At 42.5% G+C, this 18,446-nt stretch overlaps 2 protein-coding genes and 1 long non-coding RNA gene across 3 annotated transcripts; all 3 read left to right on the top strand.

The window, feature by feature from the left end:
- Positions 1–8,324: 8,324 nt before the first annotated feature.
- Positions 8,325–10,349, top strand: LOC115536927 (carcinoembryonic antigen-related cell adhesion molecule 5-like). The gene is made up of 4 exons (XM_030348425.1): positions 8,325–8,559; positions 8,736–8,990; positions 9,111–9,246; positions 10,254–10,349. The coding sequence occupies exons 1-4, from the start codon at positions 8,439–8,441 to the stop codon at positions 10,291–10,293; spliced, it is 552 nt and encodes a 183-aa protein (XP_030204285.1). The 5' UTR covers positions 8,325–8,438; the 3' UTR covers positions 10,294–10,349.
- A 2,053-nt stretch (positions 10,350–12,402) lies between these two features.
- On the top strand, positions 12,403–13,538 carry LOC115536941 (uncharacterized). The gene is made up of 3 exons (XR_003974751.1): positions 12,403–12,646; positions 13,354–13,396; positions 13,488–13,538. It is a non-coding gene; the product is annotated as an uncharacterized LOC115536941 (long non-coding RNA).
- Positions 13,539–14,410: 872 nt separating this feature from the next.
- Positions 14,411–15,296, top strand: LOC115536928 (protein adenylyltransferase SelO-like). Its single transcript, XM_030348426.1, has 3 exons — positions 14,411–14,518; positions 14,732–14,836; positions 15,009–15,296. The coding sequence occupies exons 1-3, from the start codon at positions 14,471–14,473 to the stop codon at positions 15,129–15,131; spliced, it is 276 nt and encodes a 91-aa protein (XP_030204286.1). The 5' UTR covers positions 14,411–14,470; the 3' UTR covers positions 15,132–15,296.
- The last annotated feature ends 3,150 nt before the right edge of the window (positions 15,297–18,446 follow it).

The following is an 18,446-nucleotide window of genomic DNA, read 5'->3' as shown; positions in this document are numbered from 1 at the left end:
TTTTTGGTGAGGAAGACCACAGAAATTACTTAAGGTTCCTCTGGCACAAGGATAACGATCTTAGTAAGGAGGTGGCAGAGTATAGAATGCGAGTCCATGTGTTTGGAAACAGCCCTTCACCTGCAGTAGCTATATATGGCCTTCGTAGAGCTGCCCAGGAAGGTGAACAGAAGTACGGCTCTGACTCTCGCCACTTTGTTGAGCGACACTTTTATGTGGATGATGGGCTCATCTCCCTCCCAACTGAAGCCGAAGCCATTGATCTGCTCAAGCGCACTCAAGCTTCACTGACAGAATCAAATCTTAAACTGCATAAAATCGCCTCTAACAGTGTTGCAAGCTTTCACACCTGAGAACTGGCTGCGGGCCTAAAAGACTTGGGCCTTGATGAAGAAGTGCTTCCAGTACAAAGAAGCCTTGGTTTGTGCTGGAACATAGACTCTGACACTTTCACATTCAGAGTTGCAGTCAAACGACAAGCCGTTCACCCCGCCGTGGAGTGCTATCCACCGTCAATAGCCTCTTTGACCCATTGGGCTTGGTCGCACCAGTGACCATCAGGGGCCGAGCACTGCTCAGAGAACTTTCTGCTGACGTTCATGAATGGGACACTGAACTTCCTGCAGACAAGTTAAACAGTGGGGAAACATGGAAAGAATCACTGTGCTTCGGGAAAGCAAAGCTAGCCCCTCAAACCAGAGCCCACCATCCCTCGCCTCGAACTATGTGGCACTGTGCTGGCTGTCGAGATGGCTGAACTGATCCTCGACGAGCTTGACCACAAGCCAGACGCAGTGAGGTTTTACTGTGACAGCAAAGTTGTCCTCGGCTACATACACAATAACTCTAAGCGATTCTTTGTGTATGTACACAATCGTGTTCACCGGATACGCAGGACAACCTCTCCCCAACAGTGGCATCATGTGCCTACGGATCAAAACCCAGCTGATCTGGCCACCAGGTCTGTGCCCGCGTCACAGCTCACCAACAGTATGTGGGTTTACAGGGCCAGAGTTCCTTCACAAACCACTTCTGGCCGAAACAAATGAGTCCTTTAAGCTGGTGGATCCTGAAACAGATGCAGATGTGAGACCTCAGCTGACCACTTTGCTACTCGCATAAGTGAATGTAAACTTACCTCAGGACGTTTCCAGCGCTTCTCCACTTGGGAGTCTTTGCTGAGAGCAGTTTCCTTCTTGATCCATCAAACTCATTCATACAGGTCTGACTCACCGACTACATGCAAAAGATGGCATCAGTGCAATAAGCCACGTAGCCCAGAGGAACTGGCAGCAGCCAAGCTGGCCATACTCAAGTCTGTACAAAGAGACACTTATACAGAAGAGTACACTGCACTACAAGAGAACAGAGCAATTTCGAGATCAAGTGCAATCTTGAACCTTGATCCCTTCATGTGTGATGATCTTACGAATTGGGGGACGTCTGAGATCTGCATCAATTGAACCAGAGGTGAAAAATCCAATCATTCTCCCAAAACAAAGTCATGTTACAACATTACTGGTGAATCATTACCACACAAAGGTGGAACACAAAGGACGGCAATTCACTGAAGGTGCAATAAGAGCTGCAGGCCTGTGGATTGTTGCTGGTAAGAGGCTGATAAGTTCAGTCCTTCATAGCTGTGTCACCTGCCGCAAGCTGAGAGGAAAACTTGAGGTCCAAATATGGCTGACCTCCCTCCAGAGCGTCTAAGCTTGTCACCACCATTCACATATGTGGGATTAGACGTTTTTGGTCCCTGGGAGGTGGTCACCCGACGCACTAGAGGTGGCGCAGCTCAGAGTAAGCGGTGGGCCATACTTTTCACATGCATGAGCACTAGAGCTGTGCATGTGGAAGTCATACAGTCCATGGATGCAGCCAGTTGCATCAATGCCCTGCGAAGGTTTTTTGCCTTAAGAGGACCAGCGAAACAACTGAGGTCGGATCGAGGTACAAACTTTGTTGGAGCCAGTTCAGAACTAGGCATGAGACCAGATGATCCAAGTCAAACCAACACATTGAGGTACCTACATGAGAATGGTTGTACATGGGAATTCAACCCCCCGCACGCATCTCACATGGGAGGCGTGTGGGAGCGCATGATTGGCGTAACCCGGAGGATACTTGATTCCATGTTCCTGCAAACTAAACATACTCACCTGACTCACGAAGTGCTCTGTGCTCTAATGGCAGAGGTGTCGGCGATAATCAATGCCAGACCATTAGTCCCTGTCTCTTCTGATCCTTCCTCACCAATGCTGCTGACTCCTGCTATGCTCTTGACCCAGAAACCAGGTGTGCCTGCTCCAGCCGGCAGTTTTGATGAAAAGGATCTCTTCAAGTGTCAGTGGAAACAAGTGCAGGCACTTGTGAATGAGTTTTGGACCCGATGGAGAAATGAGTACCTCCACACCCTTCAACCAAGACGTAAGTGGCACACGGCATGTCGAAACCTGGAAGTTGGAGACATTGTGCTACTTAAACAGAGCCAATCACAACGCAATGAATGGCCAATGGGTTTGGTCACTTCTACCAGTCCAAGTGGTGATGGGAAGGTCCGCAAAGTCGAGGTCAGGACAACATCGCAAGACAAAATTAAGACATTCTTAAGGCCTATCTCAGATGTGGTCTTACTCCTGGCAAAGGAAAGTCAAAGGTCAAGTTAGGAAAGTTAAGTTTTAATTGGCATCAGTAATTGCCAGACGGGGAGTGTTCTGCCCTGAATAGTTTTTATATTAAAAGACACTGAAAGTTACTGTTGAAACGTTTTATTGTTGCAAAGGTATTGTGGAGCCTTTATTTTGAAAGCAACCTAGTAACAGGAAGCAGGAAGTAACAGTGTAAACACAACGAGAGAAGACATGATGGCGTGTTTGTATCACCTCATGGCTGTTAATCCTTGAGTAATCCTTTGTGTGTATCCCTCAGAAAGCAATGACTAAGTGTTACACATTCTTTACATGTTTAACAAGTTATATTGATTTATATTGACGAGTTTGCTGATATGTTTTCTAAGTTTGTAAAAAAGTAGCAGCGTAATGTGTTTGAGCCTGTAAGACAACTGTACCATCATATACTTACCTGTTATTTCATAGAAATCCATCACAGCATTTTTTGTATCTTTCTTTTCTAGTTTCACTCCGATTCAATGCTGTCATCCTGACTTACCTGCTGTTTAAGAAGTCAATAAAGAAGCATGCATGCATTGTATCTGATTTTTTCCCAACAATATCATAACTGATTCGGAAAGCACTCGTGCTCCTGCTCTTCTGGTTGTTGTATTTTCAGTGTTTTTTTTTAATGTGGAGAGGGAGAGATGGAGGGAGGGATGGAGGATGGTTTTACTGTATGATGGTCCGATGATGGAAATTGTCTGTAAAAAAAATAAAGAAAGAAACGATTGTTAAAAGGAAGATTATCATTCACTGAGCAACACATGGGTGTTGTTCTCTAGAGTTGTGCTGTCCCACATCTTGGGGATAGCAACCCTCTGAGAAGTAAGACTCAAGTAACCAGACATGACACGTGTGTGTGTGTGTGTGTGTGTGTGTGTGTGTGTGTGTGTGTGTGTGTGTGTGTGTGTGTGTGTGTGTGTGTGTGTGTGTGTGTGTGTGTGTGTGTGTGTGTGTGTGTGTGGTAGAGTGTGTGTCTGTTCAGCTGCCTCAAGGTGTGTGCGTTAGGATCAGCAGGGCAGAAGATTAATGGGTGTGAGTCTGGTTTTGTGTGTGTGTGTGTGTGTGTGTTTGTGTGCATTTGGAAAGAAACACTATTACCGATCTTCAGCACTTGTCTCATTAACAGACGTGTTCCTGAATCATGGCAAGGAGCACTAATTCATAGAATACCCATGAACGATAATGTGCCGAATGACCCCAGCACTTGGAGGGATATTACCCTTCTACCAACAATTTACAAAGTGTTCATGAAATGCGTTCTTAGACGTATCCTTCCCTGGCTGGTGGATGCAAACATCTTGTCCAATAAGCAAAAAGGCCTATAGAGGGGCAAGGGATGAATGAACATGTGTTTTGTTTAAAAACGGCTATAGATGATTTCAAACATGAGAGTGCAAAATTCAATAACGTTTTTTTGACGCATTCAGAACTCTCCCACGTAACATCATGATAAGGGCTCTGGAGGAAATACACCTGCCCCAAGTGTACCCAGATATAATTAAAGACGTGTACAACAGCTAATTTATCTGGAACCCAACTTTCTATTCTTCCGTAAGAAAGTAAACGGCAAACTCATGTCACCGGTTTTGGGTTAGATCTGACTGGCCTGATCTCAACAATCTCTGCAACTGGACTGGTGTTGACGTGCAGTGGTCTGGAGTACATACCACACACGTTACACCTTATGGAATAATGATTAAGGATAAGAACATCACTGTGACCGCAACAGCACTGGAATACAGTCCGCGCTGCTCAGCCCCACCTGGAAACAGCCGAGCGTCCTTCAAACATCAGCAGCTATGAACAATAACTAACTAAGAAATAGTAATTTATTGGGAAGTACTATGTTAATTTCTAGATAGTAAATAATTAAACCTGGGCTGTTACCAACATAAACCTTGGAGAACTACAATTGTAACTTGAATTGATGGGTACAAGAAGAGTTGTTTCTAAGAATTGGTTGCCTACTTTCCTGGGATCTACACAATTATATCTGAGTTATTACCATCGTAAAACAGTTACAACTACACGGTACTTAGTTGAGTTGATGGGTATTAGTGGAGGTTTTTCTTAGTACTTAAGCTGTATTTCTTCTGTATTTACCTTCTTATTACCAGTGGTAATTACCCAATAATATACTATATTTACCATATATTTACCAGGTAAATACCTAGTAAATAGGGGACTGTAAAAGGAAGGGTTACCAGACACAGTAGTTCTCCGGCTTCTGTTCCTTTTTTCTGCAAATCATGGTGTGAAGAGGAAGGAAGTCTTTCAATACTTTGTGGTGTCTGTTCAGCTAACTGCATGAACTGGAACCACAGACTAGATGTCAGACCAGCTTTCTGCGCTACAGTTAGAATTTTTATTTTCTTAACTTTATTTCAATGCTTAACAAATGTAATTCATAGAGTAATTCATCATTTTAAAAAGCCTTAAAAACTGATGCATTACTCATAGTATGAAATATTTTATTTTATGTTCTACCTTCAGGAGTGTTCAAATACCTCCCAGAACAACTGAGTGAAAGAGGAGAGGCCTCACTATGGATTTAAGATCAGCAGCAAGAGGATTTCTAGCATTTCTTCTGTCAGTACCAGGTTGGTTCATTTAAATTGTTAACATTTAGTTGAAATGTTTCAATAACAAGACGACCAAGCAACTGGAACGAGGAGAGGGTGAAACCACAGCATGATGAAGATAGAATAATAATAAATATGACATTAAAGAATCACCCTCTAGAACGTATGGTTAAACAGACCACTAGAATACGGTCCGCTAAAGGTCCACTTTATATATTTCCGTCAGGGTTCATCAGTCATTTGAGGTCTGTTGGCCATTTCCTGGTTGCGAGACAATCCTGAACTATTCACATCATCAGAGGGTTAATTGAGTTTCTTTTCTGCTTTTTGAAAAAACATGAAAGTCAAAAGCTACTGTTTTCCTCCCATTTATTCTGTTAATGTTGATTAAGACATGGAATCTGCTGCAATGTTAGATTTTGATCCAGTTATAGTTAACACACTGCATGCCATCTCCTCGCCGCCCTCCTGCTCTTCTCTCCTCTCCTCTCTCCTCTCCTCTCTGCTATTCTCCTCTCCTTGTCTCCACTCCTCTCTTTGTCTCCTATTCTCTCCTCCTCCTTGTCTCTACTCCTATATGTTCCCTGTCTCCACTCTTCTTCCCGCCATACTTGGCTCCTCTGCACTATTCCCACTTCCTCTCCTTGACTCCTCTCCTCACCTCCTCTCCTCTACATTCCTTGTCTTCACATCTAAGTAATTACAAAGCTTTTAGTCACATTGCTCCAACAGAAGCACTACAGGGCCGAGGCCTATGGCCACTAAACACAGTACCCTACCCTACCATAATACATTAAAGGTCCTATGGCATACTACTTTATGGGTGCTTTAATATAGATATTAGTGGGCCCCAAACACAGTATTTGAAGACGTTCCCGACATTCAGCCGTGAGGCAGAGTTACAGCCACAACGAGCCAGTCGCACATTGAGCTGTCCCCAAACGCGCTGTTTTGGTGTCTGTAGCTTTAATGCAAAGAGGAGGAGAGAGGTGGGTCATGGAGGAGGGTGGGGGTGTGGCCCTGAGCAGCTTGCGGCCACGGTACCATGCGCTCTGTTTACAGTGGATGTATCGCAATGGCGAGGCGCACACAGCGTGTTCTGTGACATTCTAGAACACTCCGGGTGCACCGGTGGGTTTCCTGAAGCTCTATATCTGAAACTCTATATCTTTATATTATACATAGATATCTATATCATATAATACATATTATCATGACCAAAAGCTGTGCGCCTCCAGACGATATTATGAATCTCAAACGACTGCGTCGGGTTCTGCGACGTCTCTGGTTCTTCCACGTCCACATCAATCTGAAGTAGACTGAACCAAGACATGGAGGAGAAAGAGATTGTCGCCCGCGATTGATTCCCGCTTGAGCCCCTCTTCTCGCTGCCGAGGGACCACCGTTTCGGCAGCGGGCAGCGCTTAGGCACCACCGCCTCCTGCAGCGGGCAGCACCGTGGCGGTGGTTCCTCGGCAGCGGGCAGCGGGGAGCGGGAAGCGGGGTTCGAGCGGGAGACAATCGCTGGCCACAATCCCTTTCTCCTCCATGTCGGGGTACTTCAGGGAGTCAAGGGAGTCAAATCCAAAGTTCCTTTCTCCCAATTCCTTCTCAACCATGGCTGAGATAACCCCCACTACGAGTCTCGTTGTGGAAATACCAGAGATGGCAAAGAACCAAAATGTTATGCGCCATAACACCAACAGCAGAACGGTAATCCAAATAACAAAGAAGAGTACAACACTTGCGTTAAAGTGTGTGTAATCACACACACACACACATGTGGCGCTCAAACGGTCGTGTCTCATTGGCGGGCCTAATTCTCTGGGCTTGCAAGGCAGAGAAGGGGGAGGTGGCTTCTCCCCTCATGACGACATACGGGTCCAGCTGGTGACCCTCCCTACATCTGGTTCAGGAATGGACAGAATGTAGGACAGGGAGTGAACTACAGGGCCTACATTCAGTTTGAAGGGAGCTATTCATGTGCTGTTGAAGGATACGAAGGTTTCCGCTCTCCTTTAGTGTGTAAGTCCCCTCCACCGAACACTGAACTTGATACCAGATGTAATGGACCCTTTAGGGGAGAGAACTACAAGTTACCATGAACTAGTGCGGAGTCTGTTCAGAACGAGCCTCTGCTGAACGGGCCGATCGCTTGGCCTCCTGTGTTGCTGCTAGCAGCTTTATCCAACGTCACTCCTTTAAAATACTTCACACTCGACACGACACTTCCTGTGTAACACGAAAAGAGAAGTTGATAAAGGACATGCAGACATACAGAGACACTTCTAGTTATTGTTAGACTAATATAACGGTTGTGTATCCAGCATCCAAGTACAGTGACCAAGTGAACTGCAGAGCCCTGAAGCCCCGCCCCACTGCTGCACTGTTTAGCTCAAAGTCTGTTAATGTTGAACGTGTTGTGTGTCCAAATAAGTCAACACTGCACATCCTCAGCCCTCAGCAATACGCACTGCAAGTGTGATGTAGATCAGATGTACAGTCCTAGAGATACACATAGGTCATACTTATGTGTAACATCTGTAGTAGCTGCTATCACTGCTGTATACGGGGAATTTGTTAGCCTAGCGATTGTTGGTACTTGGTTCTATGAACATCTTTACTGTACCGACAGCAATATATTGTTTCACTTCTTATGACAAATGTACTTATTGTCGCTTTGGATAAAAGCGTCTACTAAATGCCCTAAATGTTAATGTAAATATATATATATACATACATACATACATATATACATTATACATACATCACACGCACACACACACACACACATACGCACACACACACACACACACACACACACACACACACACACACACACACACACACACACACACACACACACACACACACACACAAAATACACACACACACACACACACACACACACAAAACACACACACACACACAACATACATAGCCTAAATACATTCCTCACTCTATCGGTAGATGGACAAACTGCCGGTATTAATGATTAATGAATATGATTAATGAAATGTAACTGTCAACAGACCCTCCAAAGACCCCCTCAGTGACTGTGAGTCCCTCTGGTGAAGTAGAGGAGGGCAGTTCAGTGACTCTGAGCTGCAGCAGTGATGCCAACCCAGCAGCTGAGTACACCTGGTTCAAGGTTGTTAGAGATGGTTCCTTCAGGTACATGAACCATGGACCACAGCTCATCTTTAAACCCATCCGATCTTCTGACATTGGACAATATCGCTGTGACGCTCAGAATGTCCTAAGGAAAAAATCTGTCACCAAGTCTATTGATGTTAAATGTGAGTTAACAAAATACGCAATAAAACGAGCTTAAATATTTCAACATTTATGATTAACCCAAATTTCTCCACTTTGTGATTTGCATCATCATTAGTACTGTCATGAATATAAATGTACATGCTGTTTTTACATGTTTCTTTGTGTCTCAAGATGTGAGCTTTTGTGTTCATGACAGACGCTCCAAAGACCCCCTCAGTGACCGTGAGTCCCTCTGGTGAAATAGAGGAGGGCAGTTCAGTGACTCTGAGCTGCAGCAGTGATGCCAACCCAGCAGCTGAGTACACCTGGTTCAAGGAACATGAAGACTCAGTGAAAGCATCAGGACAGAACTACTCCATCACTAATATCACATCTGAGCTTGGAGGAAACTATTACTGCCAAGCACATAAAGCAATCGGATATCATAACTCCACATTTTTGATAATTAAAGGTAATTGCTCATTTAAAAGAAACACACACTTTTTACATAGTCAGAGGCACACAGTTCAAAATTGGCCTATTTATGTTGCATTTTGCCATCAGTGTTTGTAATCAACTGACTATGTTCCAGTGACATCATCATCATCATCATCATCATCATCATCATCATCATCATCATCCTCATCATCACATCCAGCAATGGTAGCTGTAACAACCATTGTTGTCCTACTGGCTACCATACTCCTCCTTGTCTTACTGTGGATGAGGTGAGATATTGTCTCTCTCTTTCTCGCTTCACATTCCTTTATTTGTCCTGTTGCTTCTTCACAGGACAATGTTGATAATGTTGATTATAATGACATTCTTCAGCTTAAAACAATGGCCATTTTAGTGGGGATATGCTACAGACCTCCCAGACAGAATGAATGTTAGAACTGTTACGAAACTGATTGCTTCTGTCATAATGATTTTACAAGAGAGTGTACCTCACTGGGCGTTTCTAATGTTTCATCAGGACGAGGGTCGATCTTACCTAGAGATCTTTACACAAATGTGAAAACTCCAACCATCTCTTTGGTAGTCGCCACCATTGTGAAGTTCAATCAGTGGTCAGGGTTTATCAACTGACTGAATGAGGAGCAATTCAACTGAAAGCTATGCAAAAGCTGAAGATAAAGATGTTGGGCTGTGAGACAAGGGAAGGGATATTTGGGGTTTGAGACAGAGGTCTAGCAGGGAAGAGGAGGAGATGAGGATGAAGGTGATACACATGAATTGTTTGATTAGCTCCTCAAGTGTGGTGGAGGGATAGAGACGGTGTCTGGCAGGGGAAATGTGTCATCAACTAGCAGTGGGGCCAGAAATAGGGCTCTGGCAGGGAGGGGAATACAGCATGAGGTGAAACCGCACAACTTGTCATGTTTGCTAAAAGCGGGCGATCTAGGGTGGGATCTAGGGTGAGATCAAGGGTGAGATCACAAAGGGTGAGAGGAAAATCTGGGATCTGGGGAGACTTCTGCCAGCGAACAGAATGAGAAGTTTGTTGAATTTAAGTACAGATGTCTAAATTTGCTTTAAAGAAGCAAATCAAGTTCAGAGATAAAAAATGTTTTAGCAGCTGTACAGATAGAGGAAAGCTTGCAGTAAGTTAGTGAGGCCTACATGCAGCCTGCATGGTGAGACCACTATTCACGACCAAGGGTCTCTAGATGACTGTCTTCAGGAAATGTAAAGTGTTTTCTAAATGATCTCTTCTTTCTTCACTCCCCGATAGCCACTACCAGGTCCTCTGTATGAAAACGTTTCAGCTCTGACCAATCGATTGGCTCCTGCAGCACAGAGAGAACCAATAGAAGAGCAGGATGACCATACCTATGCCAGCATCCACACCTCTCGCTCAGAGAACCAGGAAGTCCCTCGCTGTTGGGTTGGCTCTAATGTCCAATCAGACCAAGCAGTCTTTTATTCTGTGGTCAACATTAAGAGACTAAACGCTGGTCCTGGGTAAGCTTCTCTTGGTATTTCTAAAGAGATAATATAATCTACACTTTGGGACTTTATCAACCCAATGGATCGATAAATGGATCTGCTTTCTTCTTTTTAGAGAGAGTGACCTGACAGAGGCGGCAGAAACCTCAGAGTTGTACAGCACCGTCAAAGTGGTCTAAGTGACTCATCCATTTAGTTAAACAGGACAATATGCTTGCTGCATTTATTTTTGTTTATTTGTTTTTTTAAAAGTGACAGTGCACATCAATTGACATTTTTAGTTTACACTCAAAATGTTATGTGCCAGAGTTAGCAAATAGCTAATTTTCATTTGTTCATCTGCATATCCTATGGTGCTTAATTACCTGGACTGATACATGATCTGATGAATCTTGATTTTATTTGACTTATTTACTAGATTGTTTACGTTCCACTTGTGATGGCCCCAGTGAGGCCACGTCTTATCCAAGGCCTCTTGCTCTTTTGGATATAGCTCTGCTTCATCGCTACCACCTGCTGGTTACCAGGATGTACTGCACCTGTGAGGGGTTGTCTTAACGATACCAGCTGCTGGTTACCAGAATGTACTGCATCTGTGTGGGGATGTCTTAAACGGTACCACCTGCTGTTTACCTGGATGTACTGCAACTGTGAGGAGAGATCTTAAAGGGACACTGTGTAAAAATTACTCCCATCTAGTGGTACAATTGTATATTGCATTCAAACTAATAGTGCTCGCTTGTTCAAAAACTACGGTGGGCAGTATGTGCCAAGAAGCTGTGTCATGACATCCAATACTACCTCATCGAGTCATTCGAGTGATGATGAGGTTTGTTATTTCAAACAACTTTCAAACTGCATTGAATCATTAGTGTAAGCTAATGATGTATTGAGTAATTACTCCTCGAGCAAGATAGTGAATTATTTCAGTCATCATTCACGCTGGCTCAGAGTGAAAATGCGTTTGCATTTCCTGTACCACATAGTGCTTTTTGTCCCCCTTGGCAGTTCATAGACCGGAAGAACATGGAAGCCTCCATGAAGCTTACTCGTCCTATGTAACTGCATATTAATTATCCTTCGCTCAGGAGGATAAGTGAGATTTTTGGCAGAGATAATTTTACACCAATTATTTAAGAATTAATACGTTGATTTTAGGTAATAAATGACTTAAAATATTACACTGTGTCCCTTTATTGGACAACACCTGTCTGGGTTGGATAGCTAACCATCCTTGCCGTCCTAACCCTGGCTGCACTAAAAAAATATTATATTTACAGAGGATTGCCCCTGTTCATTATCTTTTTCCCCGTTTTAATAAAACAAAATTGTACAACAACTCTTTGTGGGACCCAAACAGAACATTGCTCAACTGATTCTGAATAAATTGCCTTTGCTTAGAGCATGTGTATAAAGTTATTGATGTTCTTGATTTCTATTAAATTGTGACTTTTGGCGAATGCAAAGGTTGTGGAAGTAGGACAGCCATTGTTGCAATACTATTCATGCACTATTTGGTACTTTTGCAAAGCAATCTGAATATATCTAACATAATCCAACATAAAAATAAACTAAGTGGGCCGACCCACATTGTATATTCATGATGAAACCACTCCCCAGTTCCACAATGAGCCCATCCATGCTTGTGTAACGTGAGGGTTCGTTATGTGGTGGTGGATCACTCTTTATGAGAATAAACAGCAGGATGGAGATGGACGACTTTCTCAAGCGGTACTTTACTTTTCTTCACATCTCACAACAACTCCACTTCCTTGTTCGGACCCCTCACGTGACTGAACTAACCAATCAGGAGCTAGAACTTAGACTGAGGTAAATTTGAGGGAATCAGACAGGCAGATTCAACAGAATATCCTGACTGTTATATGTACATTTGTAAATAATAATTGTTTAACATAAATATGTAAATAATTAATTGACTAAACATTGTAAACACTTTTCTAGTAAATTAACTCGTATAAATTATATAAACTTCTTCTACAACTTTCACATAAAGCTCAATATGATAAGCCCCCCCTCAATACTTTCATAACACGATTAAAATTGTGTAATGAAATGTATTTTTGTGTTCTTGTGTCTTGGTAGTCTGGTGGTGAATGAGCAGTCGGTTTGGAGAGATCAGTTCTATGACGGAAACGTGAGGAAAGACTAAAGAGAGAGGTACAGTCCAAGGTCCCAAAAGATTTAAATGTTTCAACTTACTCGCACACACAAAGCTATCTTTAAGCTGAGGTATGGAAGTTTCTGGGTGTCTTTGTCCATCAAGGTAAGATGTGGTTTGTGTTGTGGTCTTCAGAGGCTGTAGAGCTCAGACTAGCATGATCCTGGTTCCGCATCGGATTCCCTTGTATGTCAACCCAGTCTCACGGAAATATGTGAAACTGTCACGTCACATCATTTAATCTATTCATTCGTGATCTGGGACACGTAATTTCAATTTTTTCGTGCCAAAAGCACAAATTTCTAACTCATTCGAAAAATAATGAAGCAGATACCTTTTTTCGATTGCGGTTTGCCTACAGAGCAGCGCACCTGCATTAAATATATCTAGACTGTGAATTGTCACAATTTCCCAGAATCAAAGGTGAAAGTAGAAACGGGTGGCCAAAAGCTTTCATATTGTTAGAAATTTGTGCTTTTGGCATGAAAAAATTGAAATTACGTGTCCCAGATCACGAGTGAATAGATTAAATTACGTGACAATGTCACGTATTTCTGTGAGACTGGGTTGTGTATGTACAGTGCTGTAACTATTTGATTGTATGACTAAAATACTGTAAATTCTGAAGCACTTCCATATGAAACAGACAAGAAATATAAACCCCCATATTTCCCTCATTGAAGGTAATTTATTTTACGGTTGTCAGGGAAACAGCTCACCTGATCGCCCCGTGGATGGCTTTGCACATGGTGAGTGCCTGTACCACCTGGTACTTCACAAAGTACTTAATCATGAAGTTCTTCATCCCTGACCTCCTGTAACACCCCGTTTGTCCACCAGGACAGGAAGGCGATAATGACGAGGATCGACGGCACCGGATGAAGAGTAAGTTCACCAAATCACCCGATTTCAGCCCAACATATGGTTTATTTTTCAAGAAACTGCAGTGTTTCCCATACATAGACCAATGTGTGGCGCAGAGCCACAGAATCAACACTGAGCACCACAAATTGATTCCGCTTCATTTTTTATTTCTATTTTTTATTTTTAAGTATAAATATTGAAATAAAAATAAATATATGAAATGCGGTTATTGTTGAGATAGGCTACGGTGTTGGACTGGGTACCCCCAGCCCGTTCTGCGGTGATTTGAATTCGCTCTGCAGCAGGGGCTGGAGGGCAATACATTTCTTTCCGTTTCCAATCCGCTTTTACCAGAGCCAATCACCAAGCTGGTTTTCCCCCCTGGTGCGCTATTGGCTGGTTTAACACAATGACGGCAGGGAAGCGATTGTTGCGATCGTTGGTCTGATTGGTTGAAGGACTGTTATTATTTTATTTATATTGTAACATTATACTATTGATTTTCTTTACCAAAACAGTTACTAATACAAGTACCCCCCCCCGAATTCCATTTTAAAGACGCTTAAAGAAGAGAGTAAACTCGGGTAGTATCCGCGAGTATGATTTCTCAGCGTCTAATCTGATTGATCCAGATACACATTTTTGCGGCTCAATAGTGCTCAATAATTTTGTGTTGTTTAAACATAACACAGCAGATTGCATACAGAAGACCTAATCATTAAGCCAGCCCCACAAAGAAAACATTGCATAACTTCTAGGCTTTTCCTTCTAGACGCCGAGTTTTTGTATCACTCCCTGGAATGTCCCACTGTCACCCGGCAACAGTTTCGGCTTCTCGACTATTAAAGACATATGTCTTCCTATCAAAGTTTTGAATCGCCAAGATTCAAGGTCACCCCTTCTAAAGTGCTGTGAATGTATCCACACGTGTGAACCCCAGGTACGTCCTGAGGAACTGGATGGCTGAGTCGGCCACCAGGAAGGCAGAGACCAACGACTTTTCAGAGGTTTGTAAAATGCTTCAGAAGCTTCTTGACCATACAGTTTGGTCTGTGATTTGAATTCATCAATATTGTTAAAAAAAAAATAGTCATGAATGACTAATTTAAGATGATACATTCTTATGTTTTCATGTGTTTTTTTGTATCAAGATTGTGTCAGTTTTTACCATCTTGCATGACATGATTCTATGTAGTGTATTTTCCACTTCTGACCACCAGGTGGTGCTGTTACATGATGTTCTGGGGAACCCCTTCATAGCGCAAGACGCTGCAGAGGAGACAGGCTATGCAGCGCGGCCTCCGCTGTGGGGGCGGAGGTTAAAGGTCCGCTGCTCTTCCTGATTGGAAGAACATCTGTCATTGTTTCAGACACACAGATCTGTGTGTATGAAACTACAAGAGATTTTGTTTCTGAAAATGTCAGCTGACCTCAAACTTAAAGGTCAGAGCCACCTGAGAACTCATCATTCCCTCCCTTTTATTTCCTCTTGGTCAGAAATACGGAGAACTTGGATATTTTCATCTGTTACTTCCCCAGGGTAGGCTGAGCATCAGAGGCTCTGTGTCCGAATCTTTGCTAGCTAGCATGCTAAGTGCCCTAACATGCAACGTAGCATAGCATCCACAGGGAATATGTGTGTACATTTAAGGAGAAGATAAAACGGTATATTCTTAATTGATTTGCGAAATGGATCTTTATGTTGACTATATTAATACCAATCGCATAAACAACAAAAATAAAACTCACCATCAAATCAGCCTGCAGATATTATTTTACACTTTACTACACCGTGGGTTTACATGCTTAAATGTGGTAGATAGGGTTTACATGTTTAAATGTGGTCGATAGTGTTTGAATGTGGTCGATAGTGTTTAAATGTGGTCGATAGGGTTTACATGTGGTCGATAGTGTTTAAATGTGGGCGATAGTGTTTAAATGTGGTCGATAGGGTTTAAATGTGGTCGATAGGGTTTAAATGTGGTTGATAGGGTTCACATGTTTAAATGTGGTCGATAGGGTTTACATGTTTAAATTTGGTCGATAGTGTTTAAATATGGTCGATAGGGTTTACATGTGGTCGATAGGGTTTACATGTGGTCCATAGTAGTGTTAAATGTTCTTTTCCCTCTCTCTCCAACTCATCCCTCACTCTCCATCTCAAGCTGGTGTGTGGTGAGCGTTCTGGCGCCGATTGGCTGCCGTGCATCACCAAAATGGGTGCTACATACTGGTTGTGGTTAGTGAGGTCTCTCCCCCCCCCCCCCCCCCCCCTTCACTGTAGGCGTCTTTGAGTGTCTAGAAAAGCGCTAAATAAATTCAAAAAGTGAAAAAAAAGTGTGAATGTCTGTTTCTTGTGTCATGATGTGTTGATTTCACCTCAGGATTTTTGGCCCCAGATTTATGTCCCATTTCATGTGTTCATATATCCTGTACAATGTCCTGTGTTCATATCAAAATCTGCCAATCAGCAGTCAATTGACCATGGAGACAGTAAGAAATGCCTGATTGCGTCTAAGGAAGTTATAGATGTCTGAAGGTTTTTCCAAAGCACTCTGCAATCTCATGAAGCCTAAAATGTTTATTTTATTTTTTATAATTTATTAAAACACATGAACAGATCATGTTTTCTGATAAAATCTAACTGGATCCAAGGTATCATAGAAACATGGTGTATTTTATTATTTCTTTCTTTGCTGATGTAGATACATTCAAATACTTCAACAACAAATATAAAATAGTAGGCCTACCTGTCGCTCATTTCCCCCAAAAGATTCTTCCAAGCGTTGCTTTGATCGCTGAAACATGTGCAAGGTGCTCAAATGAATTACTCACGTTTGTCATTGTGCATATGCTTTCATCCAAAGCGGCCTCGAGAGGGAACAGAAATTGTTTGCTTTGCAAAAAACGTCTGCCTTTTTATTTTCTTGCGGTGTATATTGTGTGCTTAATAACCAATATATGATTTAATTTCGATTCAAATAATATGTTTCTTGGAATTGGTATCCATTATTATCAATTTTATTTTCTGCTCTTCTCTTCAAACAAACCAATAAAAAATAAAGAAAAGACAAATATTATGTCTCCTCCATTTCGGACACTTTGCGCTTCCTCGGGATAGCGAAGATAGGTTCCTCTTGCCATCTCTCTGCCCTCCTCCGTGAAATGAGCAAACCGTCTGCAATGACTGCACACACACACACACACACACACACACACACACACACACACACACACACACACACACACACACACACACACACACACACACACACACACACACACACACACACACACACACACAAATAGTTTGTGTAGGTCATTGTTAAGGTTGTGTTAATATTGGAATTCACAGGAAATCTGCTTCAGAATCTCCCTTCAGTATGGAGATTCTCCAACACAGTGGAGCACCACCACTTCCTGAGATGTGTTATGTCATGCTGTGGAAGATAACAGTATATCAGTCAGAATTAACTTCCAAAGACTGCAATGAGAGTAGACTGTTTGTACTCGACTACATCATAATTTTGCACTAACTTTAGCCATTTCATTTTCGTATATTTTCCTTTATATATATTTGTATGTATCTAGTATACTATTTGAAATTTGAAATAAGTTGCATGTAATTATAACTATTATTTAAAGTGTCTGCTATCGTGTATAAATAAGTTAGCTTAAGGCAGTGGCGTCCCTATGCTGTTTTATTCGGGGATAAAGCCTCGGATGTTATTTAATTAGCCCCGAATATGATCTTTGGGAAAAAAATAAAAATAAAATATTCATAAACATTTATAAGTAGCCTAGTCTAGATAGACATAGTCCTTCTGGCAAGAGCATAAACAAAAACCTGTTTACCACCTCAAGTGTCCTAGCCTATCCTATCAGTCAGATCTGTGCGTGTGTGTGTGTGTGTGTGTGTGTGTGTGTGTGTGTGTGTGTGTGTGTGTGTAAGGTCTGCCTCACTTGTATTCATTTGCAATAACTTGGATGGAACTTTAGACATTTGGGGATAGCATAGCAGTCAGGTAGCTATTCAAAGCTATAATAAACCGCATATTTCGTTTATTTAGATAAAGCATTATGAAAAAGTTTGCATGCACAATAAAGTATACACATAAATTTGGCGCGCAGCATTTTCATTTTCACTCTGGGTTAAGCCCTAAGTGTATCTTTTGTGTGTGTATGTGTGTGTGTGTGTGTGTGCGTGTGTGTGTGTGTGTGTGTGTGTGTGTGTGTGTGTGTGTGTGTGTGTGTGTGTGTGTGTGTGTGTGTGTGTGTGTGTTTATCTTTATGGTGTGTATCTATATGGTGTGTAACTATGGTGTGTGCGTATCTATATGGTGTGTACCTATAGTGTGTGCGTGTTGTGGCATCCCGCCACTTAAACCTCGGCCCGGGCGGGTCTGAGGTGGGGTGATTGACGGCGTATACCGCCGCCACCCACTGAGTGGCGACGAAGAGCATCACTCTCTCCCCAATCAGCGAGATTGGGGGACACCTGGCCGGAGGCAGAGGAGCCATTTTAAAAGGAGCAGGAGGACTGACATTCGGCAGAAGACCAGGAGCGAGAGGCAGCTGAGAAGCATCTGGTGCGTTTCACTTAAAAGGGAACCGGTTCAAGACTTTTTGAAGTAAAGAAGAGCATCTCATCTGAACCTGATGTGAGTATTGTGTGGCAAAGCACAACTATTGGACTTGTATGTTGAATATAAATCACTGATAATGTGTGAAGGAAATCGGGGATTGTGCTCGTTAAGTCTCATTTGAAATTTGGACCATGAGTAAACTGTTCCTTCCTTCAAAGGTCTATCATGGATATTTAACTGCAGTTCTGTGAGTATCCCAACTTAACCATGAAGCATAACTGCAAACTGTAAGTCATTCATTTCTCATTACTCTTGGGCACATTGATGTATTTTGGCTTCCTGGTGAGTT

Source organism: Gadus morhua, chromosome 23 (genome assembly GCF_902167405.1).
Source record: "Gadus morhua chromosome 23, gadMor3.0, whole genome shotgun sequence".
NCBI lineage: Eukaryota > Metazoa > Chordata > Actinopteri > Gadiformes > Gadidae > Gadus > Gadus morhua.
This window is presented reverse-complemented; position numbering and strand designations above follow the sequence as displayed.

Coding starts and splice junctions, on each gene's coding strand:
- LOC115536927 (XM_030348425.1), top strand. CDS start 8,439: ATGAACCATGGACCACAGCTCATCTTTAAACCCATCCGATCTTCTGAC. Junction 8,560..8,735: donor CAAGTCTATTGATGTTAAAT/GTGAGTTAACAA, acceptor TGTTCATGACAG/ACGCTCCAAAGACCCCCTCA. Junction 9,247..10,253: donor CTTGTCTTACTGTGGATGAG/GTGAGATATTGT, acceptor ACTCCCCGATAG/CCACTACCAGGTCCTCTGTA.
- LOC115536928 (XM_030348426.1), top strand. CDS start 14,471: ATGGCTGAGTCGGCCACCAGGAAGGCAGAGACCAACGACTTTTCAGAG. Junction 14,519..14,731: donor AGACCAACGACTTTTCAGAG/GTTTGTAAAATG, acceptor TCTGACCACCAG/GTGGTGCTGTTACATGATGT. Junction 14,837..15,008: donor TGTGGGGGCGGAGGTTAAAG/GTCCGCTGCTCT, acceptor CCTCTTGGTCAG/AAATACGGAGAACTTGGATA.